This window comes from Ixodes scapularis, unplaced genomic scaffold, assembly GCF_016920785.2.
Source record: "Ixodes scapularis isolate PalLabHiFi unplaced genomic scaffold, ASM1692078v2 PGA_scaffold1__304_contigs__length_218370807, whole genome shotgun sequence".
In the NCBI taxonomy this organism is placed as follows: Eukaryota; Metazoa; Arthropoda; class Arachnida; order Ixodida; family Ixodidae; genus Ixodes; species Ixodes scapularis.
This window is the reverse complement of record NW_024609846.1, coordinates 100,314,455-100,342,445: the sequence shown is the minus strand read 5'-3', so window position 1 is coordinate 100,342,445 and position 27,991 is coordinate 100,314,455. Positions and strand designations below refer to the sequence as shown.

Genomic DNA, 27,991 nt, shown 5'->3' with positions numbered 1-27,991 from the left:
TGTCATCGTGACTTCTGAAGTTGTCTGTGCTCTGTCATAAGAATGTTTAATGTGTCTTCTTGTGGTCTGCTGCTCGCGTGTCGCTCTGCTCGTCTCGAGTCGTCTGGCGAGGAAAGTAGCCGTTTGAGCGCCGTTGTGTAAGAAACGAGTTCTTGGCAATAGTGCACGCAAGCGATGGTTCAATTCATCGTCGTATAAAATCGGCTGCGGACCACATATCAATAGTGAAAGGCACCATCACCATTCACCATGTCGCTGACAGAAGAAGGACGTGCGCATTCCGCGTCCGTGGACGACTACATGCCCTCGTTCCCACCTGGGCCGCTGGATAAATACAGGCACCTGGCCTCGTTCGACTGGCGAAAGATGAAAGTCGCCATAGAAGGCGAAGATATCATACGCTTCAAGGTAAGACGCAATCTTCTCTGGTCTGGATGATCAAGTGGTTATCACGCCGCTCCAGGGTCGGGCATATACTCGTCAACAATATTCGACGCTTGTTGAGGCGAATGACCTGCTGATGTCGGAGATTGACCTTATGTCGCACTTTCCGCCTGTTTCTCGCGTAGACTCTCAAATGGTTAACAGCCGATCGTGTTTACCCGTAGAATAACTTCGCTGAAAACGTCACAAGCGTGTCAGTTTTGTTATCTTTTCTACGAACGCGCATATATCAATATACACCCAGCCGTGCGCCGTGCTAACCACTCAATAATGCAAAAAAAAAAAAAAAAAAGTTTGGTAAGTGAAAATTAGTGTCTACTACATCCGTTTCGTATTGGACACTTTCTGTAGATAGTATGCAAGAGCTTTGCTTTGGTAGCGGGAGCTCGTTCTGTCGTGTTCATCACGGATTCAGCACGCGCCCGCAGGTCCCAAAATCCGCAGCTTACGTTCTACGAAAGGTTCATAATTACTGTCGTATGCAGTGGAGCGTTTCTGATTACGTGTTTGAAATCTCGTTGGCAGGCTTTCACAAGCCTGCTATTTCCTCATTCTTTCGCAGGCTTTCGCAATTCGATGCTGTTGTGTAACCTTGCCAACTCATTAAATGCATAATGACTGTCATCCTATTCTACAATTGCTTAAAGGAGGAAAAAAAACGCATGCATGCCTCGTCGATGGAGATCAACGGAGCATGTCCAAGGTTACGGAGACATCTAGAGGAGCCCATTTGTACTAACCGTGCAGTTATTTAACATTAATACCTGGTTGAGATAGTTAACCTTGGTTGCGTCAGAGCGACCGAAACAACAGCAGCGACAAAGTCAGCGGGACAAGTCGAAGCAATACAAGTAGCAGCTTCGTGACACAATTATGAGTCACGGTTGTCCTCCTTATTGTTGCGGTCGTTTTGAATGTTGTGGACAAAACCGACGCAAATGTGTGAACCGGCTTAAAACTTTCTTGCCTTATGTACGCGAACACTTAAAAGGTAGAGAGCTCTTGCGGGAGCCACCTTCCGTAATATTCCAAGAAATGCCCCACCCCCAAAGGATAGCCCATCCCTATTTTTGGCATGATTTGCTATTTTTCCTAAAACACCAAAAGCTAGCCCAACCCTAGCATAGAGACGCAGCACTTCGGCATGTCAAGGAAGCTTTGATCACGCCACGAGATTAGCAAGACTTGCGTTTGACGAGGTGTGCCTTTTTCCTACGGCGCTGCGCTTTCATAAAAATTTATACATGTTCTCAAAGGCAGTTGTCACCGTTTGCACGAGATTTTAAAAAACTTCTTCGTCGAATGACGACAAGCAAGCAGAAAACGTGTCTTTAGCATACTGCCGCCCAACCTTGCTGTACTCCAAAAGGTAAATTTTCTGTGTGGCAAGATGGCCGCATTTGCTTAGCGGGGAAGCGCGACCCAGCAATTGTCATAGAGATCAGCAGCTGAGGCAAACCCGTGGTTTCCAGACTGGCACCCAAATAAAATGTTTGTCATCCACGATGGCCAGGCTAGCTTTCAAAGCGCAGCTGCTTTCAAACGTTTATTGACACTGGGCAAAAAAATTACCAAAAAATAATAATGGTGGGAGGGACAGTGGGAAACAAAGCAAACTCGGTCGCTACAGAGACATAACAAGAACAGGCATAAAAGCTCGGTCAAACAGTTGCATTTGACTGCATTAAGACTGCTTGCATCAAAGTGTTGCTATGGCAACCCTTATGACAAGCCAAAATGGAGGCACTGTGCTGCACAACGCAACGCAGTTGATGCAACTATGTAAACAAGCCTTATGCCTTCAAATTAAACCAGGTCTGTAAAAACTGTGACATGCCAGAAGGATGTCAATACAACAGAATGATTCTTGTTAAAGGGATACTGCAACGAAATTTCGGCGCTCATTTTTTGGTCCATATGTGTTCAAAGGAGCAGCATCACGTCGAACATACCAATATCTTGTTAAAAAAGTCACGAAAAGGAATTTTAAAACGAATTAAACGATTAGCAAAGAGCACCTGGTGGATGTCGCTAATGCCTCGCTTGTAATGCCCGTCTAGGAACCTTGACAGCTAGTGACGGAGGTTGTCTCGCCTCCAGCCACGATGAGAGAAGAGGGGCAGGAGGAACTCCCCTCTTCCCGAGAATGCCTTTTGTCTGTCGCAGAAGTCGCTATTGTCCCCCTAGAAGATTACAGAAGATTAACCCGTCACTCAAAATTCGTACAAAAGCAGCCGCTTCAGTGGCTGGAACGACTAGGCCATCCTCTCGACGTCAGCCTCGCCGTAGCTTTGCTCGTCCTGAGTAGACCTACGTCACGATTGCGTTAGATGTCACATGGTCTCCGCTGGGCCTTCTCCGAGCGCTTGCCAAAGTGGGCCGTTTATAACGAAAAATACAGCCACCAGGCTCAAAATACGAACACGCGATTGTTATTTACGGATATTGTGGATCATATTCAACCTATTTTTGAACACGACGGGAATATTTCAATTTTCGTTGAAGTATCCCTTTAAAGACTGTTGTTGCACAGATCACCAAGAGCCTTTTTCAAGCCAAAATTCCTTCAGCTCTTTAGCTCGGAGCTGTAATGAAGTGAAATCTTACAATAAACAAAGCTTTTTGTTAAGAAAATTGTTTTTGCTAAGCTTTATATTGCATCAGATAGGCATACCATTTAACTAAATATTGATTTGTAATTTTTTTTCTTTTTACCTCACAGAAAATGGCTTTTGGATAAGAGCCAGAAAATATTGATTACATCCTTATGCAAACTGGTATTAGCAGACGGACAAAGGGAGGAACATATCTTTGTTAGCATCAGACAGCAGTGCCAAATCGTGTTATCGCCCAAAGCCTATCAGGGTCGGTGCTGCCAAGGCAGTCTCAACTAGAGCTCCTTTAAGGCTAAAAGGTTAAAAAGCGCGAACAGGACGAAAAAAAAAAAAAGAGACACGTACGACACGGACAGGTGCCAACTTCCTTTTAATCAATATGAACCAACTAGCCCCAACCAAAGTTTTATTGCATCACACTCCTTTAAGACTCTCCTGCTTCTCTGTGGGCTGTCTTAGAGGCTGGTTCACACACTTGCATTTGCTTATGACCAGGCTCTGATCTCTTATGTCGATAGAACACACTGGCTTGCCGGCACCATCTATGAGCTGGGCCTGGAACTGCATTTTAATAGAGTGAAAGTTTTGCAGTATTTGCAAGGTCAGATGTGTCTATGAGAAATGGGTGTTTATAACATTGTTGAAAGTAATTGAGCCTGGCCTTTGCCAGGATTTCCACGAGAGTGCACCATGTTGCATCTCTCCAGCTGATGTGCTTTTGGGATATGTGGAGGTGCACACAGCCTTTTACACTATGAAGTTGTATTTTTATTCATCCCGACTGATATGCTTGTGCCACCAAGCATTTAGGGGGCTGGAGGGTTTTAGCCCGGCGCTGTATAGATGTTTGGTGACCCTAGGCTGGGATCATGAGAATTTTGGAGATAGAGGAGTCTCATATTTTATTCTCGATTATGATGAATGTGAATGACATGCAAGTTACTGCCCATGAGGTGATTGGATGTATAGGAGGTCATTAAAATTTTGGTGTGTAGTTCACTTTGCTTGTGAGCTCCTTAATTTTGTTGCTTCATCGGATGAGTGTCAAAACATGGGACATAAATACGTGATCAGAAAATGCTATACTACACTGTATGTGTTTTGTACCATCGCTTCTTTGGTATTTGGAGTTAAGCCTACATAGTGTCACCCAAAAAGTATAGTGACTGCATCTCAATACACCAGACAACACTCCTAGCTGAGACCCATTAATGAAAATTTGAACAAAAGCTTATTAACCGTTTGTTTTCGGGGAAAATATGGAACCGAATAATAAATGGAAGAAAGAAGCTAACTTGGAGCGAAGCTGGGTTGCGGCAATGGGAAATGAAGGTGCCTTCATCTAAAAGAAAACTATTATTTGCGCCCCTATCTTTGTGTTCAGGCAAAAGTTTTCAAGACACTGGAGAATGACCCCCTGTTTGCGCGCCAACCGTACGACAACATTACCCTGGAGGAGCATCGCCACCTGTGCTTCCGGAGAATGAAGCGTGTCTTCGAGTACCAGTTCTACACCCAGGAAGAGTTCTTTCAGAATCCTTTCCTGTCGTCCGCCTGCAACAATTGTATCGGTGCCTACGACTGGTCCTTGGCTGTCAAGAAAGTTCTTTGTTTCGATGTGTGTATTTCTTGATTTTATTTCTTGTTGTCAGTTTTGTTAATTTAACTCCCTGTATGGGTGTTAATTAACTCCCTGTATTCTGCGACAACTATACTTCATCACGCAAGGGTGCTCAGGTTTAGGGCTGTCTTTTGGAACGTTCTAACTTTTGTCACAATTCGACAAAGCTCCACTTCTTAAAGCATTGTAGCCCGACTTGTATAAAAAATCAGTCTTTTTTACATTATTTATAAAATCAGCTTGTTTTAAATTTTAAAGAACATTTACCAATATTCACACAATGTAAAAGCAAACATGTAACCTTATAATAATTCAGTTTGTTTGTTTAAATACTGCATCCTTTCTCTGCCTTGCAGTGCCTAGTCAGTTTTAGTTTATGCACATGCAGTTAATGATCAAATTTCTGTCAAACTTTGGTCCAGTTCAATGTTAAAAAAAAGTTGTGCCTGGTCAGATTTGAACCTTGGCAGGTTTATCACATTCCTACACAGATTTGTAAAAATCATAAACAGCAAACGAAAGAAGGCCTTTTTGTTCGGTTGAGGGGGTTATAATAAACCCCAACAGGCACAAAAGCGATGTTTGTGGTGCACGATGGAAGGTCGTGGATGGTGACATGCTCGGCTTTCCCAATAGCTGCAGACTACATTTGAAACATGCTGGCGATGGTTGAACATAGTGACAGTGACCCTGACTGTAGGATGAACAGAAGAGATGAAATGTGTGAAAGAATGGGTGCAGTACATTAGATACAAAGTACTGAGCAAGCAGCTATCCAAAATTTGGAGACAATCTTGAAAATCTGGGGATGTTAGGTCTGAGAATGAATAGCTTCACTGGTGTACACGTGTAAAGCCTCATTGTTCTGTGTTCATGCTCAAGCTTCATCACTTTGCACTGGTGTGCTTGGAGAAATGGCTGATCTGGAGGAGCATTCTGGTTAGCTAGGTGGGCTCAGAAATCTGGTGTGGGACATGGTACGGCCTCTGCTAATGTTTAAAAAAATTTCAGAAATAGTGAGTGGGTGTTTGTTGTGACATGGGTGTATGTTTGGTACTTTGTGCTAGTCTTTTGAGAGAAGCAGTATGTCAAACTTCTTTATCGTAGTAAATATGAATGTATGTGCAAGAGCAGACTTCAGATTTTGCTAAGAGTAATTCACATGGCAGCTGCAGAAGCAAGACCGTTTAATATGCATAATTCACTCAAAAGTTGATTTGAGATCAAAGAGCAAAACCAAGTTTATTTTTGTAGATTTGGGCACTGTGTTTGTCATTAAGCGGTTTATGCAGATCCAGATTAATGTTTATGTAACACAACTTTCTTCACTATAAGGAAATGTTGCACTTTAATTATATGCTTAATCAGGCTAAACTGAGTGAATATTTTCTCCAGTGCATCATTTTCTCCACAGATGTTTATAGGAGCAGTGAGGGGGCTTGGAACAAAGCGCCACATGCAAATCTTTGAAGAAATGCTCAAGTTCGAGGTGAGGACAACCCAACCTAATGCATTTTACTAGCAAACTTTTATAAACACAATGCAGCCTGTTTTTAATGGAGATTGGCACCAAGTGGAATAGAAAGCTTAACATTATTATTAATATGGAAGCTTGCCTTTTTTTTTTTATTGATGTCCTATATGTTTAGTGTTTAACATTTTTTTCTGTTGTAGTGTCCAACAGGTATTTTTACGTATCTATCTGGTTTTCAAGTAATTTGGTAAAGTATCTTGACATGCTCTCCACTTTTAAATTTTTTACAGGTTATGAGCTCAACTCCAAGTTTATTGGTTTCTTTATTTGGAACTGCTAGAATACCTGTGAAATATAACCGTATTTTGTATTTTTCGAGCTTTTCGTTGTCATTCAAATAATTCTTAATCCTTTAGGCTGCAGGATGCTTTGCTCTGACGGAGCTCAGTCATGGAACCAACACTCGTGGAATGAGAACGCAGGCAGTCTATGATCCAAGCACACAGGTGTGTTTGCTGTTACTTTGTTATGGCTAATTATTGTGCCCTATACTTTCATATTGAAATTGACTAATATCATTCATAAATGGCTCTTCTGTCAGATTTTCGTTTTTCCTTCGATGGGCGACAAGCAGTGTACCATTGCCAATGCTTATTTTAAGCACTGATGAACTGAACGAGGGGTGTCCAAACTTTTTTGGCTAAGGGTCCGGATTAGGGATCTGTTGCAGTCTTGAGGGCAGGGGAAAAAAGTAATTATAAAAGACGAAAAACTAAGTGGAAAACCTAGATAAGAATTTACACACTAAAGTCAATATTGCAGCAAAATAAAAAAATAAAATGTTTAAGGTTTGCATCTAACCTTAATTGGGAATTCAATATTTAGCTAATTATGCCATTACACAACGATTGCGACGAAGAATACCGTACTCACCAGGCATAAATCAAAGTGCATGAGAACTCTGGCACATTTGCTCAGTGAAAAATACTAATGAGAATGATAAAACTGATGCCGACATTATGCAATAGTTCTGACAGAAGACACCAAGCATTATTTACGTGTGAATATGCAAAGGAATTCTAGCATAGTTTCACAGACATGAAGCACGGGACAAAGAATAGTGATTGTGATGATTACAATGTTCAATGAATAATGGGCAAGAGGACCCGCGTATAAAGCAGTTCCTCTCATTCTTTCTGGTACCTTTTCACGTTTCGAATGCATTGTGGCACTGTTTCTTTATGCACACTTGAAGTTTGCGCTGGTAGCAGCAAGTCTGGTGGAAGCGGGCCATGGGCCGGGTTTCTTTTGAAGGACTGCGGCCAGTTAAGGGCCCGTTTGAAGGCTTCTGTGGACCACATCTGGCCCTCGGACCGGGGTTTAAAAACTCCTAGACTATACCTGTTTTCACGTCAAGAAAAAAGTAAGTTTTGCGCATTGTTCATGCGCGGCGCGAAGTAGTTCTTACGAGACTCGGTTATCTGAGGAAAACGCGAGGCTTTTGGCGTTTGGAACGTGAACGTCTTGCTAAGACAACATATATATAATCTACAATTCACCTGCGTATGTCTTAATTCTCTACATAAAAGGGGAAATCAGTAATGCTCCGCGAGAAGCCGGGCTTGTTTTACTGTGGTTCTTGAGGTGAAAACGGGTATAGATGAAACTTTTCATTTCATTTTGTTGTGTAAGAATCCATTTAGCAAGTTGTGAGAGTCTAACGGCGAATTCCACTGCTTATTTTGGAGCGCGCCGGGATCAGTAGATCATATCCGAGATGGATCATGGGATCCGAACGGAGTCGCTCCGCCTCCAGATCGCTCCTCCATGGAACATGACCACTTTTCCGGGATTGGCGGATGCCTTCCCATCATTCACCTTCCCGGGATACTCCCTCCCACAATCCCAAATTTCGAAGCACATGATTTCGTGATTGCGGAGCTAACAATACGTGTTCAATGCACGAGAGAAGTTAATCATGATGTGAAGGATGCATGTCCATAAGTGCTGTGCAGCAGCGTAGCCCACTTGACTCTTCCTCAGAATACTCGTGAACGGTGTTCAGATACATTTCTATTTTTGGCCTCTTCTGCGGAGGTCCGAAAAGGCAGTCGAATTCATGCGGGACACACTAGCGATCCTCGGCGTCACTGCTACTCAAGCCGCTGCTGCTGGAGGAGCTGCTCAAGCAACTGCAGCAGCAGCAGTAAAGCGGGCAGCACTTTGCGAGCAGCCTTTATGAATTCTTCCGAGGGGAGATGCGCGATGCCCGTCAAGAAAGGAAGTCACGTGTGCGCGCCGAAGGCTGGCCAGGATGCTTACGGCCGAATCTGCCGAAATCGGCAGAGCGACTTTTCTCGGATCCGGATCAAGATATCGAGTGGGAGCTGATATAAAATGACGAGTGGAACACGTCTTTCTGTATCCCGATCGCCCAGTAAAATAAGCGCGTTCGAAAAAAGTCTATCTTGATGCGCTCCAAAACAACCAATGGAATTCTAAACAAGAATCCTTAAATCTTTTTCATTATGAGGCCAGAGAACACTAATGCTGAACTTACACTTTAAGGGATTAAACAAGGAATGAAACCATATCTTTCTAGAGTATGCACTATTGGCAATAATACTGAAAACTAAAAATGTCACAAAATGGAAAAGAATGGTTATGGCAGTGCACCCACACGCTTTTCTTAAATGGTGCACCCTCAATTAGCAGCACCTGAACTGTCACTGAGCCTGCTACGTCAATTTACTGTTTCATATCTTTATAGTTTTTTTGGTCTACCTTGTGTAAACAAGCTGCCACTCTGCAAATAATAGTTTTTTCTGGTTTCAAATAACAATGACCACAGTCATTAGATGGCACTCAAAACCTACTTACTAATGCACCTAGCCTTCCTCAAATGTTTGAGGATTGAAAGAGTGCCATTAAGCGAGCAACACCGATTTTGCTTTTGTAGGAGTTTGTCTTGGACACACCGGACATTGAGGCCATCAAGGTGTGGTCCGGCAACATGGGACAGACCGCCACTGACGCCATCCTGTTTGCCCAATTGTACACCCCCGACGAGAAATGCCACGGGCTGCATGCCTTCGTGGTTCCCATCAGGAACCGCAAGACGCTCCTGCCTTTCCCGGGTGTCATGGTCGGAGACATGGGACCCAAGCTCGGTCTGAATGGCATTGACAACGGGTGAGAGAGTCTCTGTGAAGTTGGCAGTGGTTGCTTGGAAGGGGACACCACTGTTGGTCATATTTTGCATGCATGTTTTCACCTTTTGAGCCCTGAAATGCTATGTTCTTGTGTTGTACTCGAGAATCTGGGCTGCTGATGGACATGTGGAGGTCTGTTTCTTAAACCCCCCGAGACTGGGTGGAGAACGAGAAGAATCCAAAGTGGAAGAAAAAGGAACGAAATGACAGAAGGCAATGCATCTTCTACTTTCGGTTCTTCTTGTTCTCCAACCATTCTTGGGTGATTTAAGAAAATGGTAGGTCTACATCAGCTCGCCTGCGCCATCGCTGTTTTAGCGGGAGGTTAGCTAGCCTTCAATCAGCATCTGGTGTCTCTGCTGTAGGTGAAAAATTTAGCCAGTGCAGTATTCCTGCCAGCCTGAGGTATTTCATGCGCATCATGCTGTAGTGATGCATGACCGCACGCTGGTATGACGTCTGCCCAGATTGAAACGAGCGGGGGTGGGGATTGAACTTAGGATCCCTGGGCTCTGCAGCGTGAGCTTTTGCTTCAAATGCTGTGAGCTGCAGTGCACTAACAGCCTCGGCCACAGATCCCCCTTGGGAACATCCACTAACATCCACTTCTTGTGATTCCGATATGTGACTTCACATTTTTATGAAATTCTGGAAGAGTGGGTGTTTACTCCCTTGTGCCGAGAAGAAACACGACTCATAAGGTGTTGCAAGGCCTCCAGATCTTGTGGTGTATTTGTAGGTGTTTGTACACTATAGTGTAAAAAATAACAACAAATTAAAAATGTAAAAAATGGCAAAAATGTGCAGCCCTTACTAATGCAACAAAAACCTGCGCTCGACCCGTTTTATCCCATGTGTGTTTTTATTCTGTGCAAAATAAGAACTGGCTAGATTGTCTCACACATTGTTAAACGAGAGCCCTCTCTTCGCAGGTTTCTTTCCTTCCACAAGTACCGGGTGCCCCGAGAAAACCTCCTGAACAGGACTGCTGACGTGACTCCGGAGGGCAGCTACGTCACCCCCGTCAAAGTGAGAGGCGCCGCAAATGGCTGGGAGGCTGACAGAATGTTATATAATCTCGTTAACGTAGCAGTAGTGCGCTGTAGTGTGTGTTCTATAGTGCCTCTCAATATCGCCTGTGCCAGGCAGTATAGAACCAACACCTCCTTGATGAGAGGGCCATGATGCTGAACTTTCTACAGTCGAACCCGGATATATCGAATTCAAAGGGGATCGTAAAATAGTTCGATTTATTGCCAATTTGATATACAAAAATATGTTAACTTAAGATCCAGTTGAAATTTCCGTGCGTCTGTTAATACCGAAGGCCGCGACAAATGGAACCAAATAGAGCCTCTAAATACAGTAGAGCTTAGTTGGTAAAGATCGCAAACACTGCCGCGTTTACGGGACGATATTTGCGATCGTTTACACAGCGCCGGCAACAAAACAGAAATAATTTGGAAAAAAAAAAAAACGAAAAAAAGCGAGCAGCATAAAAAAAAAACTCGATCCATAGAATAAAGTTAAGCAAGCAACAAAAAAGAAACCTCACTAAATTCAAGCAGCAAAAGAAAAAGGTAAACAAAGATAAGACCTTCAAAGCGCGATTGCTATCAACCCGGCTAAAACAAAGGACAATAAAAAATCAGTATAAATGTTGTTGGCCGTAATCAGCCAAAACAATCCAATCCGTAGAGCTCTCATTTGGCGCTCATTCTCGGATTTGTTTCGTGTTCGTGTGTGCATTGACCGTCTGTTCCCAAAGATTTAGGCTTTCAACTATGCCGAAACTGAGACGAACGCAAGCAAGCACACTGTGCAAGTAGCTGCTTTATTTAGATCTAAGCTGGAGCGAATTTGAAGCCTTGGAAGACTTGTTTTTAAGCTACAGGTATAGTGCCCCGAACGAAATCCACTCGGAGCTTTGGAGTAGCTATACGTTGCCATGTCAACGGTTACCATGTCTCTTTAGGCTTAGGAACGGCCAGATTAAGAGACAATCTTTAAAATGGGTCGAGCCCACCACTCATTCTTTGTGACTTGAGTGATATAAAACAAAGCGAAAGCCAGCTGCACCATTAACTGTCAATGAACGTGGCTAATACTGCAGCAACCATGACGAATTTGCTCTGAAGCGAGTGGAAAGGGTGCCACCATATTAGCTGACGCAACCCGGCCCCAAGCAAATGGGGCGATGGGGCCCCATGCTATTTCTGAAATTTTGCATTGGGGGCAAGCGCCAACCCAAAACCTAAAATGCAGTTTGGGTTTGGCGTATGCGTGGTGGTGAGCCCCTATTTCTTTGGGGCCTTCTATTCTAAGGCGTTTAGTTTTTCTCAGTCCTTTGCTTCGGCATGCCAGATGGCCTTCAATGGTTTGACGTGAAAGCCTCAATGCTTGAGTTCACTTTAGAGTGATGAGGAATGAGAGCTACCCCAAGCTAAAAGAAGAATTAAGGCAACCGACTGAAAAAAGTGTCTCGGTCTGCTGCATTCCATTGTAAAAAAAAGAATGTGGAACTATACATTACCGAAGGTAGACTGCGAGTGCCCCAACGAAACGAAACCATGTTGCATACATTGGTACGCATTGAGGTCGGAGCAGTGCGGTTGCACCGGGTTGACAGTATGAACTGCTGCATCGTTAAGTGTTTCAATAGTGGGGATGACATTTCATAGTTTTTCTACTCGCCGATTGTGTGGTTCAGTGACAGTGATGGACTTGCACCGTGCGACAGAAGCTTGGTCTCCAGATCGCGTGTGCCACTGTATCAGCACGGCAAACAGATTATACGCTGCTGCTTCGCACGCTTTGTTTGTTTTTGTGCCTGTAACGCCTACGTGTCTCAGCACCGATGGAACGGACTGGAATACCATCCCACACCCGCAGACATGCAGCGCCCGTTTTGTTGGAGGGATGCCCTCCAAAGACGTTTCGTCCCCTTTGCACGTGTCACTGATATTTCTGGACCAGTATCACATGATGGTACTTAAAATCACTGGACAATCAACGTTTAAATTTGGCAGTTTAGGTGTGCTTTCTCTTTGATAGCTTTCTTTGAGACGTGGAAATTGACTTTTTTTCACATTTCAGATTGCCGGTAAGCAGTACAGGCGACAGCAGATCAAAACACCGGAATTGTTTTTGATAAAATAATACAAAATAACGGCTTCAGCTCAGTCAAAAAAGAAAAGAAATAGTTGCTAAAAAATTGTATAGATCACTTTTTTCTTTAAATATAAATCAAAGATAAATCAAAGATAAAATATTTAAACCATTTTACCTCAAAAGGAGTAACTTGTTTTTCACTAGTTGTCTTTTTAAACACAGGAAGTTGATTCTTTAATTCGCCCGATCACTGAAAACTGTGCAATATAGAAATTCACTGTAAATTTAATCATATCGTAAGGTGCAGCTTAGTTCAAAACTTTTTTTCCTAATATAAATGCCCCATACTAGAAAAAAAGGGGCTTTAATCATCTGGTTATTGAGAAAATTTTATTTGCTGTAATGCTTCAGCAAAGCAAAGAAGGAATCATATTGAAGTTTATTGGAAACACTGTGGGCAATCGCTCCTTGCCGCCAAATTGTTTTCCATTAGCTTCATACACACGGTCCCATTGTTGCCACTGCTTCTGAGGCCAGTTCCAAACAAATAATAACGGCCTTTGAGCAGTACCAAACAGGAAAAGCAACAAAGAATATTAAATGACATAGAATAATGGCTTTTGAACTCGAGCAGTTTGTAAGTTGTTTAATGACTGACTTTTTCTTTTGGTTTTTAAGTGTGCAAGGCAGTGGTATATAATCTTGCAGAAAAGCGACAAGCTCAAGTAAGACAAGACGTATATGCCGGCGAATGCAAGGTCAACTTTGCGTGTACAACTAGTCCTCTCTCAGTCGCTCTGTCTGCTGGTCTGTGTGCATTTCTGCACACACACACACTTGTTTTTGTTTGTTTCCTTTGCCTTCTGATTTACTTGCATAAACTGCCTTGTAAGTGACAAAATAAATAGAAGATAGGATCAAAGCTCACCTCTCCAATCAGCAGAAGAGCACCACATTTCGCTTGTATTCAGTCTACTATACATTTCTTTTTTGCTTGATTTCTTTTATTAAACGAAAAGAAATGTGCATGAACAGCTACCAATGACAGAGAAGCAATAAGTAAAAGCATATTTCTTGGAGTAGTTTTGCGGGAAAGTACTTTTTGTGAGAGATGTTCTTGTGCAAAGATCATCATGATGAAATTGGTGTGACTCAAATCATGATTCAAATCATATTGATTTCTATTCTCCACCCTGAACTCCATAGATTCATACTAAATTAATTTCAGGATATGATATCCTCGTGCAATTTTGTGAAAAAGTCCAGTGGCTTCACCTTCTAAGCCGGCAAGGTTTCTCGGCGTAAGCCGTAAGTTTCTCGACGTAAGATTTATTAAAGATGTTAAATTTATTTTCTGGGATAGGTAAGCGGTGGAGAGCAGCTAGATGAGCTCTTGCAAGTCTGCCCAAGTCCTCGTGCAACATCACCCCCAACGTCTCGGCTCCAAGAACCAAAGTTTTGTTTAACCGCACTTTCAATACCCTCACTTCACACTTAAAAAGACAACTTAGGCTTCCGATTGCATCTCGCGGTTGAACGTTGGCTCCTCCACTAGTGGTGCTACGCACGTTTTTCGAAGCACCCCTCTTATAGTTCTTGCACGGAACGTGTAAGGGTCCAAAAAAAAAGTAAGAATGATGAGAACAAATTTTGGGTCGTGTTGACTAAAATACATTCTCCATACATGGAAACTCCGGTAAACCTGCAGATATATATGAATTCGCACAATGATAAATTCCTCGTTTTAATGACAGCCAAAACATGCACACCACATTTTTAAGCTTTAAAATCTGAAATCCGTAGTTAGTAGCAAAACGTCACTGTCATTGATAGTAGCCCAAATCTGTCCAACCTTTACAGTTCTCTTCTATAGTTGGTGGCAAGATAAAAGTTCAGGGGAAACTCCTCTCTCCTGTTTCAACTTTAGCAAAGTGAACGCTGGAGAGGAGGCAACCTCCTCTCCAACATTTGTTCTGGAAAGAGGTCGGAAGAGTTTCCCCTGAACTCATAACCCGTCACCTACTATAGTACCTGGTATGGTACGTAGGGTACCAGACATATGACAGATAGAATGCAGTTGTCTTTCGAAAGGGAGACAAATTAAGATGGGTTTATTGCACATGAACAACCCTTTGAAACAGTTTACGATAGTTCTGAGGCAGACTCTGGTGCCCCCTGCAGGACCCCAAGAAGAGGTTTGGCATGACCCTGGGCTCTCTGTCCATGGGACGCGTGGCTATTGTGGGCATCTGCACCACCAACCTCATCAAAGGCATCGTCATCTCCATCCGCTACTCTGCCGTGCGCAGGCAGTTCGGCCCGGAAAACCAGGAGGAACTGCCCGTCATCGAGTACCAGCTCCAGGTGTGGCTTTTTTTTTAAAGCAACCATGTCCCGTTACAGCCTTTTATGGCTATAGCTGTTATAGGGACCTCCCAGCTGCATTTTCGGCCCCGACGTCGTGCCAGACAGAAAGCTTTGTTTCACGTGCGTTCGTGCCTGCACCACCTCATGACGTTAGGCAAAGTGTGCTCACTTGGCTTTTTCCCGGTGAGCGCACGCTAAAATAGTTGGCCCTTCTTTGGAACGGTTAATAGGCTTGCACAACAGCAAGAATATCCACCGCCGCTTTAATGTGCCATGTTTAACAGTCACATTCAGTTTAGCGCATGCAAAGCTTTGCCACAGTCGCTGCATATTTCACCGCCCACGTGGCAGATGCCTTTTTAGGCCTCAACGACCGTCTGATGGTGCATAGAAGAATTGGGGACGAAAGTTGGACACCTCTGGAAATGCCACTGCTCCACCCGAGCCTTCTTACACCGTAGTGGATATGCATTAAAGTGGGTGTCACTATGCACAATAACAGCTATCACTGTCACTTCTTCGCCCACTGTGACGGAAAGCTGAGGATTTTTTTTTTGTTGCTCCGAGTGGAGAGCTGCCCAAACCCTGCGAACGTGGACCTAGACATTCTTTGTTACCAATGCAATGTTGTGCGAGAAAGTGGAGGTCTAGGGTGCAGTTTCTTTCTGAAGAGCGCAGACTAGGGTGCCTACATGTTCCCGCCGCTCCGCTGTTTAGGGTGGCGACAACGTTTGTGATACCTGTTGCCGACAAACCAGAGTTGCCTACCTCGTTACCATGGCAGCCTCCGCTGTTTCGTCGACCATTTTGTCACACTCGCCAGTCGTGCGCTCGCGCTACTCCGCTAATCCTCGTTAGGGCTAGGGAGCGCCCACCGCTCTCGTTCCGACGGCGAGGTTTCGGCGTGCGATGCCGGTCTGTTGCGTTCCATTTTGTCGAGGGGCTCACGTTTCGATAAACGCAACGCATACTTCCTGTTTGCAACTTCAAAGTATGAAACACCCGAATAAAGAGAGCGACAGCCACGACGACCGCTATCCCGCTGAGCCTCCGACTCGTCCGACTCCTCTTATGAACGGAAACGGAAGTGGCCTCACAGTGTTGCCGGTGTGTCGAAACTACGAAAACTCAACGTTGTGCACGTTTAGCCAAATAAGAAGTGGGTCAAAATGGTGGTGGGAGAGGATCTGGGAAAGGGTAACAAGAAGTTGGCGCCACCCTAAAGCGGAGCGGAAACATGTAGGCACCCTAGCGCAAACAAGAAACATGACATGCAGCGGTTCAAGTGGTGTGCTTTTTCTTCCTTTCAGCAATGGCGGCTCATACCTTTCCTTGCTGCGGCATATGTGATGAATTATTACTCGGCCATACTCTACAAGGATTTTGTGAGCTTCCACATTGCTGTCATGTTTGGTGAGAAGTCACCGGAGGTGGTAAGAAATTTTGTATTTATTCTGCAACAGCATAAAAATGACATAGGAATGCATCTCTACACTTAAGCACCGAGTCTTTTCATTGTTTCTTGCACTTTAGAAAAATTGCAATTTTGTCTCATCTGTAGCAGTCATCGAAGCAAATTTGTAGCAACATTGAGATGTTACCTATGTCTAATAGCAAATAAATAAAAATAATTATACTTCACACGCTTTAATGTATAGTAGTACACTTATGTTAATTTTAGGAAAAAGTACTTTTGTTCACTAATTGCACTTAATTAGCAACGGCACTCCTAACTTTATTGGAGTGTTTAATTGAACAGCATTCGCTTGATGGCCGCATCGAAATTTTTAAACCTTTATACACTGCAGGTTGCTGTTACTAACCTGCTCTCACACACTGCAGATAAACTAACAGGTAGGCTAAGGTTCTATACCTTGGCAGGCAGGTTGACATTCATATGTCTTGGCCAGTATTGTGGTCAGTTCTTACTTTGAGAAAGACATTTAAATGCAAAATTTTGATGGTAGCTGATTGATGGTAGCTTTGGCAAAATTTTTATGGCAGTTGATATGATTCAGAATTGGTTCAGGACATTAATAGACACGGTTGAACTAGGTAGCTTTGGCAAAATTTTTATATTGGATTAGGACGTCAATTGAACTAGTAACCTATTTTACGTAACATTTTTTTTTTTCCGCAAACTAGTTGAATTTTTAGAGTTGGTCCTCACCGTTTTTCCTTAAGCTGAAAGGCCCTACTGGCAACACTGAAAACAGAACGACCAAGGTCGTCCATGTCATCCTGGTGATATCCCACACCGCCTGGTGATAGTTAGGAAATTGCAGGGGGAAAGCAAATTGGCTTAGAAGGGCGAAGGGAGGATCAATCTTAATTTCTAGGGTGGCAAAAGCCACCGGCCGTTACAAAAGGGTACAGCCGTTAGCATCCATTCATCCATCCATGTAATTTGGGCTGTAAAAGTTGTTCCCGACAAGTGTCAAGGGGTTAACGGGGGAAAAAAGAAAATGCTGGGGAAGCTTACTCCAGCAGAACAAAAAAGATGCGCGACATACTGTGTTTTTTCTACTGCCTCGACTGCAAGTTTCGCAGCATCTGACGTCACCTCGTGGAGAAAGCGTGGGAAACTTTCAATGTTGGTTTTGGCGTAACCTTCATTTTACGTTTTCTCTATAGCCATTTTGAGTTTAGAGATAAGGAAGGGCGTGCCGGGAAAACTAAATCCGGGTATTTTGAAAATGTAGTTAGCTCGGGTAGCTCAGTAACCGCCTGGGCTCCCCTGGGTGATGCAATAATTTTTTTTTACTTTCAGTAAATACCGTTTAGAATTATTCCTACACATTCACAACCCATGAAACACGCATTTCACCCCCTCCTCTTAACCAGAACAAGTTGCTTCGTGACCTGGAGCCGATTATACACTGGCAATGTTTATCATAGCCGTGCACTGAGGTTGGCAAAGCACACGGCAAACGCCGAGTTGTGCACATTGTTAAGGTTTGGCTATTTCCGTTATAGCAGCGATCTGCTATCCGCGTGCATGCGGAGGCATTGATTGTCACAAGCCCAAATCGAATGCTCATACAGTGCTTGTGCCTGTATGAGTATTTAAGTATCGTCGCCGGGGGTATCGCAAAGCTTGGTCACGAAATCCTGGGGATTGCATGGTTGACATTGCCACAACTTAAACATCAAGTTTTGCGCAGACAGACTGAAAGAAAACATCCGCTTTTACCCTTGAAATCGCTCGGTGACAGAGAAGCTTCTTGGTCAGTGGCATTGCGTGCGATAATATGTGGGTCCCACTAGTGCCAGTAAGCTTGTGTAAAGTGAGAAACATTTCTACCGAATATAATTTCACATCCCCTTTAAAGTGCCTCCAGAACCGTACACAACACTCCTCTACTGATGTGGTTGCAGTCCGAGCAAGGGGTGGAGCTGCACATCCTGTCCTGTGCGGCCAAGTGCAAGGCCGGCTGGCTGGCCAGGGATGCTATACAGGAGAGCCGGGAGGCCTGTGGGGGCCATGGCTACTTGAAAGGCAAGTGGGGACTCAACCACTGCTTGGCTGCGAAAAGGCAAATCGGTTTTTGGAATGGTGTCTGTTTAGTTCGTGCAAAGGGCTCTTTGCACGGGCTGTTTAGTGTCTAAAAACCGTTCCGCGGCGCCGCAAAGAGCAGTCCTGGACTATCTGCTGGACTTTGTTGTTGCAGCCAAAAAACAGAACACTACCTAAGCGCAGACATTTGCAATACTCCCAACTCCACCCCATTTCCTTACCTGTCTAGCTCCTATGTCAGCAGACCAGTGATCAGAGGGAACCTTTTAATAAAGGCACGTTTAATTAATCATATTTTTATTTATCGTATCTGGTGCCCAGTGCAGAGATCTTATGTGAGCAGTAGCATGTTGTTCATTATTTATTTCTGAATGCTATTTGCCCCCACAAAAGGCCAAAGAGCTTGCAAGCTTGTAGAATTGTTGCCTCACTCACTGCAGTACAGCAGGTGTAAAGTTGACCCTTTCAATAACTGAATGGATTGGTCCAGAAACTGATAAAAAAAGATAAAGGAGAATTTTATAATCTGGAGCACATCTGGCAATGTGCAGCACATAGCACTGAATAGAAAAAACAAACAAAAAACCTTGTCAACAAATACTTTTTTTCTGCTACTACTGACTGAAAATTATGAAGCAAACAAAGACTTATTTAGCATACAGAATCTTCAAACATTTAAAATAGAATTTTCAAAGCCCTTCAGGCTTTTGCTTGTTGTATCTTTCAGTGGAAGATCACTCCATTCTCAAACTGTTCTGTGAAGATTTTTTGTCTGGAAGAACGTCTTTCTTGTAATCTCCTTTTTATGTGAATCTCGTAACTTCCTTTTCATGGGAAAGTCCTGTTATGTATTAAACATGAGCCCATATGTGAGATTGAATTTCCCATAGCTATCACAGGCTTTCTTCATTGGATGTTTCACACAAACCACACAATAAAGTTATAAAATGTAAAAAATGCAAAATCAGCATAAAAGGAGTTGTGCAAGGTACAAAAGAAAAATTGAATATAGCACACAAAAAACCATGCCCACAACTGCTTTAGCAACCCAAGGAGAAGGCTGAGATCCTTTTGTTCTGTGTTCACTGCACCATGCACTTTTCTTTTTTTCTTTTTTCATGACAAAGTTAGTTATTTCTGGTCTCCATTATCAATAGTAATGTCTGTACCCTAGTACCCTCTACAATACTATTAACCTTTGTAATATTAGTCTACAGAGTGTGTCACCAAATCCTTCTTGCAAAAAGTAGACTGCACAAAACAGGAAAGGATGTTGTATTAATCCCTGCCAAATGGTCTATTTACGAAAATGAATCATGTTTGGTGTTATTAGGCTATCAATTATTTTGAGCAATGATCTTTTTAGTTAGTAAATTTAAAGATATGGTTTCAGTTTAGAAATTGCTATGTGTCGTCGAAAATCACGAAATTCACTCACTTTGAAAAGGTATAAGACATGTGCAGAAAAAATGCCTAATCTGGACGTGTTTTAAGGTTTCGGTTTCCTATCGGTGCATATCTTTGAAACCAGCAGTTCTGCTTCCAGTGGGCAAAGTGTGCAAAGCTCACATTCGCAATGGTTGCAGCCAGATATTGCCCGTCAGCTTCTAACTAGTTACATTCGCATCAGGTGCCCTTTCTGAATTTCACGTTTAAGTTGCGGCTTAGTTACCGTGAAATTTATTACGTCTATTGCCTCACAGTCTTATAAAGAAGATGAGCTAAGTATCGCTACGAGCACCGTGTGTTAGGGCACATAAGTTGCTCATCCGCACTCCTTCCTTCAGTGTCTGGACTGGGAGACCTACGCAACGACAACGATGCCAACTGCACGTACGAGGGGGACAACAACGTGTTGCTGCAGCAGACGAGCAACGTGCTAGTGACCATGCTGCAGAGCAGCAAGGCGGGCCAGCCCCTGCCGGCCTCTATGACCACTGTACAGTTCATCAACGACATGGACGCCATCCTGGGGGGTGTTCTCACAGCCACAACGGTCCAGGAGATGATGGACATCAACGGTCAGTGGTGGGCCGGCTGTGCCCCGTCAAACAGCCGGTGTGATGAACTTTAATTTACATTTCTGCCGGAATCGCTGGCTATCGAAATTTTTAATCTTTCGATCAATGTCGCCCAGTGGAGCTCGTTAGAGTCACTATAATGCTACGCTCAAAGTGCCGGCACTCTTTTCCCCCACTGTTTGAAGCCGCCAAGACTGTCATTCGTCCTTTGTATCTTGTGACGTTTGTTGGCTTGCCCGCGGCCGATGGGCGCTTAGAGCTGCATGGGTGCCGTCTGCGAACGCGGCGGTTTTGAAATGCAATCTTCTGAGTGGTAGATACGGTGTTAGGGAATTGTCACAGTTTCGTTTTGCACTGTTGTTTTAGTGAACTGGACTGTTGAAAGTGTTTTCTGCATTTTTCATCTAGCACATTGGCAAAAGATGGCGACGACTGACAGCATTGATTCTGGGCACGAGTATGACTCAAGTGTCGTTACTCTAAACTTTAAAGCGTAACTTATTTAGTGGCCGTAGAGCTAGCGTAGACGTGGCTCCGAAGTGGAGCCACACACATGAAGGCCCTTAGGAGCTGATGTACGGAGTGCTATCCAGTTGATACGGGCGTGTGACTCTTGGTGTTTCTCGTTTTTTTTTCAGAGCTGAAAGGCTGACATCAAACATTTTTGGTCTGCTGGTTATTTTCTTGTGCGAGACACCAGCCTGAGTGGAAAGCTTTGTTGCTCGGCACTGAATGCTATGTGTGAAAAGCTAAGAAGAGTAATTGTCACGTTTGCACTGACCATGTTGCTCTGTAAACATCAGCTTGTTCTGCATGGTTTGGCGTCTGTTCGTTCCAAGATTTAGAAAGGCTGTCTCGGTAACATTGGCACAGCTGACAGTAGACTGCAACATCTGAATTGGAGAGAAATTATATTTTAAGGTGCGATGAAAAGAACAAAGGCTCCTCACATTTACGGATGGGAAGTTGCTTACATCGCCTTTGGTGATTGCTCTTGCACCAATACTGCCATAAGGAAGCAGTTGCCCTCTCAACGAGGTTTTGACAACCAGCACAGACCGGGGAGCTGGATGGCAGGATTAGCTTGGGATCATTGGTAGGCTTTAGATTCTACCATGGCCTAAACTAGCCATGTTGAGGCATAACCTTTTTCATTTAGCCTCATCAATCCTTCCTCCTCCTGGTTTAACAATCACTTTTCTTTAGGGCTCAGGGGGTTTGGGTTTTTGAGGTCTGTATGTTTGCTCTGAGTGCCCCTTTTATTTGTTGTCAACTGTGAAGCAATGTATTTTTGTTTCGACTGTTCCATGTGGCAATTGCTCCTGATTCAGTGGTCCTTGCTGCCTACAAGTGGTTAGTCTGCTACCTGCTGAAACTCAGTGAAGAGAAGTATTCAACTCTTCTGTCACAAGGCCAAGACCAGTTTTCTGCAAAAAACGATGCACAGGCCTTCTGCTTGAGAGAATTGGCCCTTACATACATTGAGGTAGGCTCACTTTTTTCTCTTATATAATATTTTTTACTTAGTTGGAGCTTTTGTATTTTGTTTTTCATTGCCATTGGTATCTTGTTTGATGAAGCCAGAGTACAACCTATTAGCTGTCAGGGATAGGTCAGCCTAAAATAATGCTACTCTGGCAAGATATTGCATTTCAGCGTGTTTCTTTTTTGTAATTTAAATTCCAAGTTTCAAATCTGCTCGTCTCTGATTTGAACATTTTTTATGTGAAATGTTCTAGTTTAACATTCTCATCTATCTTTTCACTGCCCCTGGATATGACATTGAAAGTGAAATATGAAATACCTGTAAACATAGTAGTTGGTAGGGTATGTTAATTGTTGGGCTAGTTTGTTCATCTTAGTTAAACATATAAAATAGCACAAAAAAGACAAGGACAAGAAGTATACAGGACAAGCACTAGTTGGTTCTGAAGATTTTTATATTGTACTGTTGCCCATACAACTATCCCAGAATTCGCAGAGAAAGAGTGTATGTCCACATCATGGGGCTTTTTGGTTTTCTTTGCTTTTTCTTTCTCAGCATACCATCATAGAGAAGTTTCAAAACTTCATCAGTGACCTGAGGGATCCACAACTCGTGAATGTCCTTCAGCGGCTAAACACTCTGTTCGGGCTATGGAGTCTGGAGAAGCGCCTTGGTGACCTCTATGGAGGTGAGTCTGCCGCGGGTTGTCTCTGTAGTCAGGGGGAGGGGGGTATACTTGGTGCTACAGATATGCATAGTGCCACTTCCCTCCCTCCCCCCTTTCCCCCTCCGATAAATGGAGGTCCCAGCCATCCCAGTCCATCCCTTCCAAAAAAAAAAAAAAAATTCAAAAGATCTCTGCCTGCGTCACTGTCTCTACTCTGGTGTACAGTAGCAATGTGCACTTCACCATGCCCGTGCAGAACAATGGTTGATGTAACATATATTAGTGACTTTTAATGATGTAGTCCATGTTATTTACAATATGTGAATCTGTCTTTTCATATACTGCAAAAAAAAGAATTACCGCATCTCCACAAGGTGAATGATGTTGATTGGGGCAAAGCTCTGGTGGTGCGTAGACGCTGAGCCGCAGCATGCCGAGCTCTTTGTTCGTTTTCATCCATGTTAGAAGGAGAATGTGTGGTATGGAACATGGTTATATACGCATTTGACCACAGCGCCCTCTTGTCTATAAACATTGAGCCCATGCATGCAAAGTTTAACGCAATTATATACGGATTTGACCACAGCGCCCTCTCCTGTATAGACGTTGAGCGGCTACATGCAACGTTTCATCCATGACATCCCCAACTCTTGAGTTACTACCACATCTCAGAGCCCCCTACTCATCCCGCAGTCGTGGCCGAGTGGCTAAAGCGATGGACTAGAAATCCATTAGGGTCTCCCCGCACAGGTTCGAATCCTGTCGACTGCACAAACAATATTTTATTTTTTTAAGAAGACAGATGGGATGGAAATCGATGTGAGCATGGATGCCTGACGGACAAGGCTAGACCCTAAGGAGCTTCGCCCCCAAAAAAATTTTTGCAGAGTTGCTGAGCAGAGGCAAAAGGGAGACTTTGCTTTAGGGGGCACATGTACAAGACTCAGGACATTGGAGGGTATATGCAGGCATATTTCAAAAAAGAAATCATACATTTTAGAGGCTTGAATAGCTGGCCAGCTTGAACTTTCTTATTATTGTGATACAGTCGCCGACCGATTTCTTGGACACGTCCGATTATTCAAACGTTTTCATCGAACTGTCACTCACCCCATAAAGTTAATGTATAACATTGATTGAAATTTCGAATGCCATAAAGCTTATTGCTCAATATTTCGGACATAATTTGTGTGATTTTTTCAGTTTACAGCCACAAAACAGCCACCGCGATAGCGCTGCAAGCTTAGTCACCGTCATTTTGGTTGTTTTGATTTTTCTCTGTAGCCTCGATACCACTTCTATGCAATAAACAAGCTGGGTTGAGGCTATATTCGGGTTTTCCGGTTCCACTATAGCCAACATGGCTGCCATGTGCTACGCCACGTCTGCCCATTCTTATGGCTCTTCCAGTTCTTCTCACGGTCCGTGTTTTTCGAGTGCAACCGCGAGAAGAGCTGCCATCTGCCGTTCTTATGGTCTTTGACCGCGAAGGTTTTTTGCCGATAGGCTTAGTATTAAACCGAGCTCGGTAGATTAGATGTTGTCTAAAAATAGGGCCAAATGGCGCCAACGAAGGCACCGAAAAAGTGCAGCATTGTGATCAAACAGATCAACAAACAAGTGAAAAGTGAACAAAATAAAGCTGAAGTTGCACAACAACTTAATATTAAAATCAAGCAAGTGGAAAGTGGCCAGTATGCAGCGGAATATGCGTGGAAGTTTGATATGTTGGGCTGAAATAAATTTTTTGGACTGCTTGATTATTTGGACAATTTCAGGACAATCCCCTCCAAGTCCAAAAGATTGATCGGCGACTGTACATAGATTTGGGTGTACCGTATTTACTCACATAATAAATGCACTCGCATAATAAACAAACCCCCTACAACGGGCATCAACATTTTTACTTTTTTTTCCCCCTCCCGTAATTAACGCACCTCCAATTTTCGTATCCGCGAGTCTCAAATTGCGTCCAATTTAGCAAGCCACCAAGCCAGTTTTCTTTTGCCGCCGAGCGGTCAGGCCAAGTCAAGCCAAGTCAACCCAAGCCAGGCTGCTCTCGTAATGGCCGCAAGTGCGTAGTTGCGGTAGTTACGAAAGTGATCGACCTTGAAACCGAGTGTCGTCGCGCACACTTAACGAAGCTTGGGTCGAGGAATTGCCGAGGCTCGGACATTCTTCGCCAATCGGATGCATTGACGTCAACAAACAAGCTGTCGTCTGTGGTCCGCTTTCAGACAGTGAAATCGTGAAAATGGTTAGGCCTAATTTCATATACTCCGGGTAAATGTGTTTATTTAATCCGTAACAGAACGGCACAGCGAGGTGCACCCTCTGCTGTAGGCTGAGGGTGTCTGGTAGCCCCTCCGTGAACGAAACTTGATCCATGCGAGCGGGCTTTGAGGGTCGACGGTTGGACTTCGTACGAGTTCTTGTCTCCGTGAACGAAACATGATCCATGCGAGCAGGCTTCGGAGGTCGGGGGTTGGAGTTCGTACGAGTTCTTATACGCGTAGTCACGGACTATACCTGAGCATGCCCACCGGATATTAGCAATATATATCGCCTGATTGGTCGTGTTGCTTTTCGTGCTGAGTGAGTTTCGTGGGACGCTTTTCTTTCTGCAAAAGGCACCCCGAAAGCGCCCTAAAAAAGTTTGCAATTTATAAAGCATGGTTATTATGGTGCGCCCTTGACCAGCCGTGGGTGCACATCCGTCACTGTAGTTGTGCCACAGTACCTTGCCATGTCATATTGGCACCTAATATGGCATTTGTACGAAGTGTGTAAATGCAAAAGTTAACCCCGCGTAATGAACGCCCCCCCCATCAAATATGTAAATTTTTCGGGAACAAAAGTGCGCTCATTATGCGAGTAAATACGGTAACTAATTTGTCTGTTTATTAGGGGCAGCAATGACTTTTAGGTTGTTGCTTTGGCTTCTATACTTTTTGTCAGGGACAAGGGCATTCTAAAGAGGTAGGGAATCAAGAACCCCATCACCCCTTTTAGCATTGAACCATTCTTCTGTGTCCCAGGTGGCTACTGTTCTGGAGAGGCTGCCAAGCATCTGATAAGGGAAGGAATCCTCTGCCTGTGCCATGACCTTAAGGATGACGCAGTTGCCCTGGTGGACGTTCTTGCTCCCCCAGACATTGCCCTCAATTCCATCCTTGGCTGCTCCGACGGACAGGTGAGCTGTTGTCCATCCCTTTATTCTTTCTTGTTATGCAAGCAGTTTACCAGTAGACTGGTTGCATAAATCCTTGCATTCAACACTGCACACATTGCATCCTGGGAGCCAGTTCGTTAAGTGGAGTGGAGTGGCACGGTTTCGATCACCTTGTTGACAAAGAGCTTGTTGCAAGTGTATATGTCAAGTGTGGACGATATAAGGCATCAATTTTTGTTTTTTCACGGATGCCTCGTAGGCATAGCTCAAGATCTGTCTATCAGTTTACCTTTCACACAACAAGTTCAAAGCACTTTCTTTGTATTTACGTCAGTCTAGCATATCTTAATAACTTCAAAATCACTTCAGGATACCCTTAGGCACCATAAAAAGACTATGGTTCACTTGTATTTTGTTGAACATGTAAATGATAGCTTTGAGTGCAAGCAGATCATTCTGAAAGATGACTGCTGGGAGCATGCCTGTGCAGTCAAAAGAAGATTATGCACTGTAGGTTGAATTATGCTAGGGAAACTAAGGCTACAGGTGTACCTTGGCAGTTTTTCTCACTCATGCAGCTAAGATGCCTCCCAGAGCAACATGCTCATTTGATCATTCTATAGCTTTGGCTTCACTACCGCCGTAAGGTGAAGCAAAGTATGGGGAGTAATGACCTTGTGCTCATGGCTTGCTTAGAATAGACCTTATGCAAAAATCCCAGAACAGAGCGCACAAAGTGCTTTACGTCTCTTTAGTGTCACAGAGGGTGGGCAAGGCTCCTTGCCTCTCCGTGACACTGAAGAGAGTGGCTAAGTAGCACAGTTGCTCGCCTGCCTTCGCCCGCTCACCATCCCCTCCAAGGTTGCCTCTGTCATCTGCTACAACCGGTTGCACCTTGAGTTCCTGCCATCCCTTTTTCCTCCGCCGTCGGCGCTGCGCACCTTGCAAGAGGTCCATTGCTAACAAAGCATGCACATTGCTGAACGAGTTTTTAGAGCGCAGCTCTTAGGCGCCCGTTTCTGGCTTGAGCGGCGTTGCCGTTGCCGTCGGCGTAACTGCGCGGTGCATTATGGGTAAATTTCTCCACTAAATTTAGCAGAAAAATTTCCCCGCTAAATCTAGCGGAAAAATTTCCCCGCTAAATTTAACGGAAAAATTTTCCCACTGAATTTAGCGGAAAAATTTTCCCGCTAAATCTAGCGAAAAAATTTCCCCGCTAAATTTATTGGAAAAATTTCCCCGCTAAATTTAGCGGAAATATTTCCCGGCTAAATTTAGTGGAAAATTTTCCCCTAAATGGGAGCCGAGCAGGAGAGGAGGAGGGGCATAGCCTCCTCTCTGTACCTTCCCCTCCCCCTCCTCAAGAGCTGCGCTCTAATTCGGCGTTACAGGGAGTTGTAAACGGCTTTCATTTTTTTCTCTCTTTTTGAGGGGGGGGGGGGGGCATTTAAAGATTGACGGTAACTTCAGGATCGACTTGGTACCACTCTCACCCTGTCAGAGGTGCAATTCTCGACAAACATTTTCTTTGCGCCCTCTACTCGTGGGAATATGTGGCCAAGCATGTTAACGCACTGCAGCTCGGAGCACATGGAACAAAAGCTTGCACTGCTGGAACCTTGGGGTCGTTGGTTCAAACCCCACCCCTGCCTGTGTTGATTTGGATGACCATCGTACCGGCATGCAGATGCATATCACTTCTGCGTGACACACGTCAAAGACCCCCAGGCTAGCAGTGGCTAAATTTCTCTCCCATAGTGGAGACACCAATGCTCATTAGGAATGACTAGCTTCTTGCTGAATAAACACAGACACACACAACACAATTTTACCCTTTACTCATAGAGTGGGTCTTTCTCACCTTGATTGCAGGTCTACAAGAAGCTGTACCAGTCGTTCCTTCACTCTCCAGGGAGCGTGCAGAGAGCTCCTTGGTGGAAAGAGTTCCTGGACAAGCCAGTCATGGGTTCCCTCCTGGCAAAGCTCTGAGCCTGCTGGGACATTGCAACAACTCGAACCCAACCTACAAACAATTCATTTAATTATGTGCATGTGCAAGTCTGAACCTTTAGAAGATTTTGGATGAAGCATATGGTCCCACTTGGGAGTTTTTAAGATATGTATACACATGTTTTATGTTATGGCTTTCTACACCATCTTTTAGGACCTTTTCTCTTTTATTTTTTTTTTTAAACTTGGCTATTGAATATGCCTTGTTTTATACCTTTTCATCTATTGTAGTCACAATGCCCAAACTGGGAATAAAGTTGTTGGGATTTTTGTA

The 27,991-nt window shown here is 43.9% G+C and overlaps 1 protein-coding gene across 1 annotated transcript; it reads left to right on the top strand.

The window, feature by feature from the left end:
* Positions 1-22: 22 nt before the first annotated feature.
* LOC8040126 (peroxisomal acyl-coenzyme A oxidase 3) lies at positions 23-27,991 on the top strand. Its single transcript, XM_042290867.1, has 14 exons — positions 23-408; positions 4,444-4,677; positions 6,095-6,169; positions 6,571-6,660; positions 9,114-9,346; positions 10,299-10,395; positions 14,659-14,841; positions 16,155-16,277; positions 18,223-18,343; positions 20,149-20,382; positions 21,714-21,868; positions 22,424-22,556; positions 25,574-25,728; positions 27,580-27,991. Exons 1-14 carry the CDS (start codon positions 250-252, stop codon positions 27,694-27,696), a joined length of 2,109 nt encoding a protein of 702 aa, XP_042146801.1. The 5' UTR covers positions 23-249; the 3' UTR covers positions 27,697-27,991.

Excerpts from the sequence above, each read along its gene's own strand:
- LOC8040126 (XM_042290867.1), top strand. The coding sequence starts at position 250 with ATGTCGCTGACAGAAGAAGGACGTGCGCATTCCGCGTCCGTGGACGAC. Across the intron at positions 6,661-9,113 it reads TCTATGATCCAAGCACACAG|GAGTTTGTCTTGGACACACC; the intron begins GTGTGTTTGCTG and ends TTGCTTTTGTAG. Across the intron at positions 14,842-16,154 it reads TCATCGAGTACCAGCTCCAG|CAATGGCGGCTCATACCTTT; the intron begins GTGTGGCTTTTT and ends TCTTCCTTTCAG.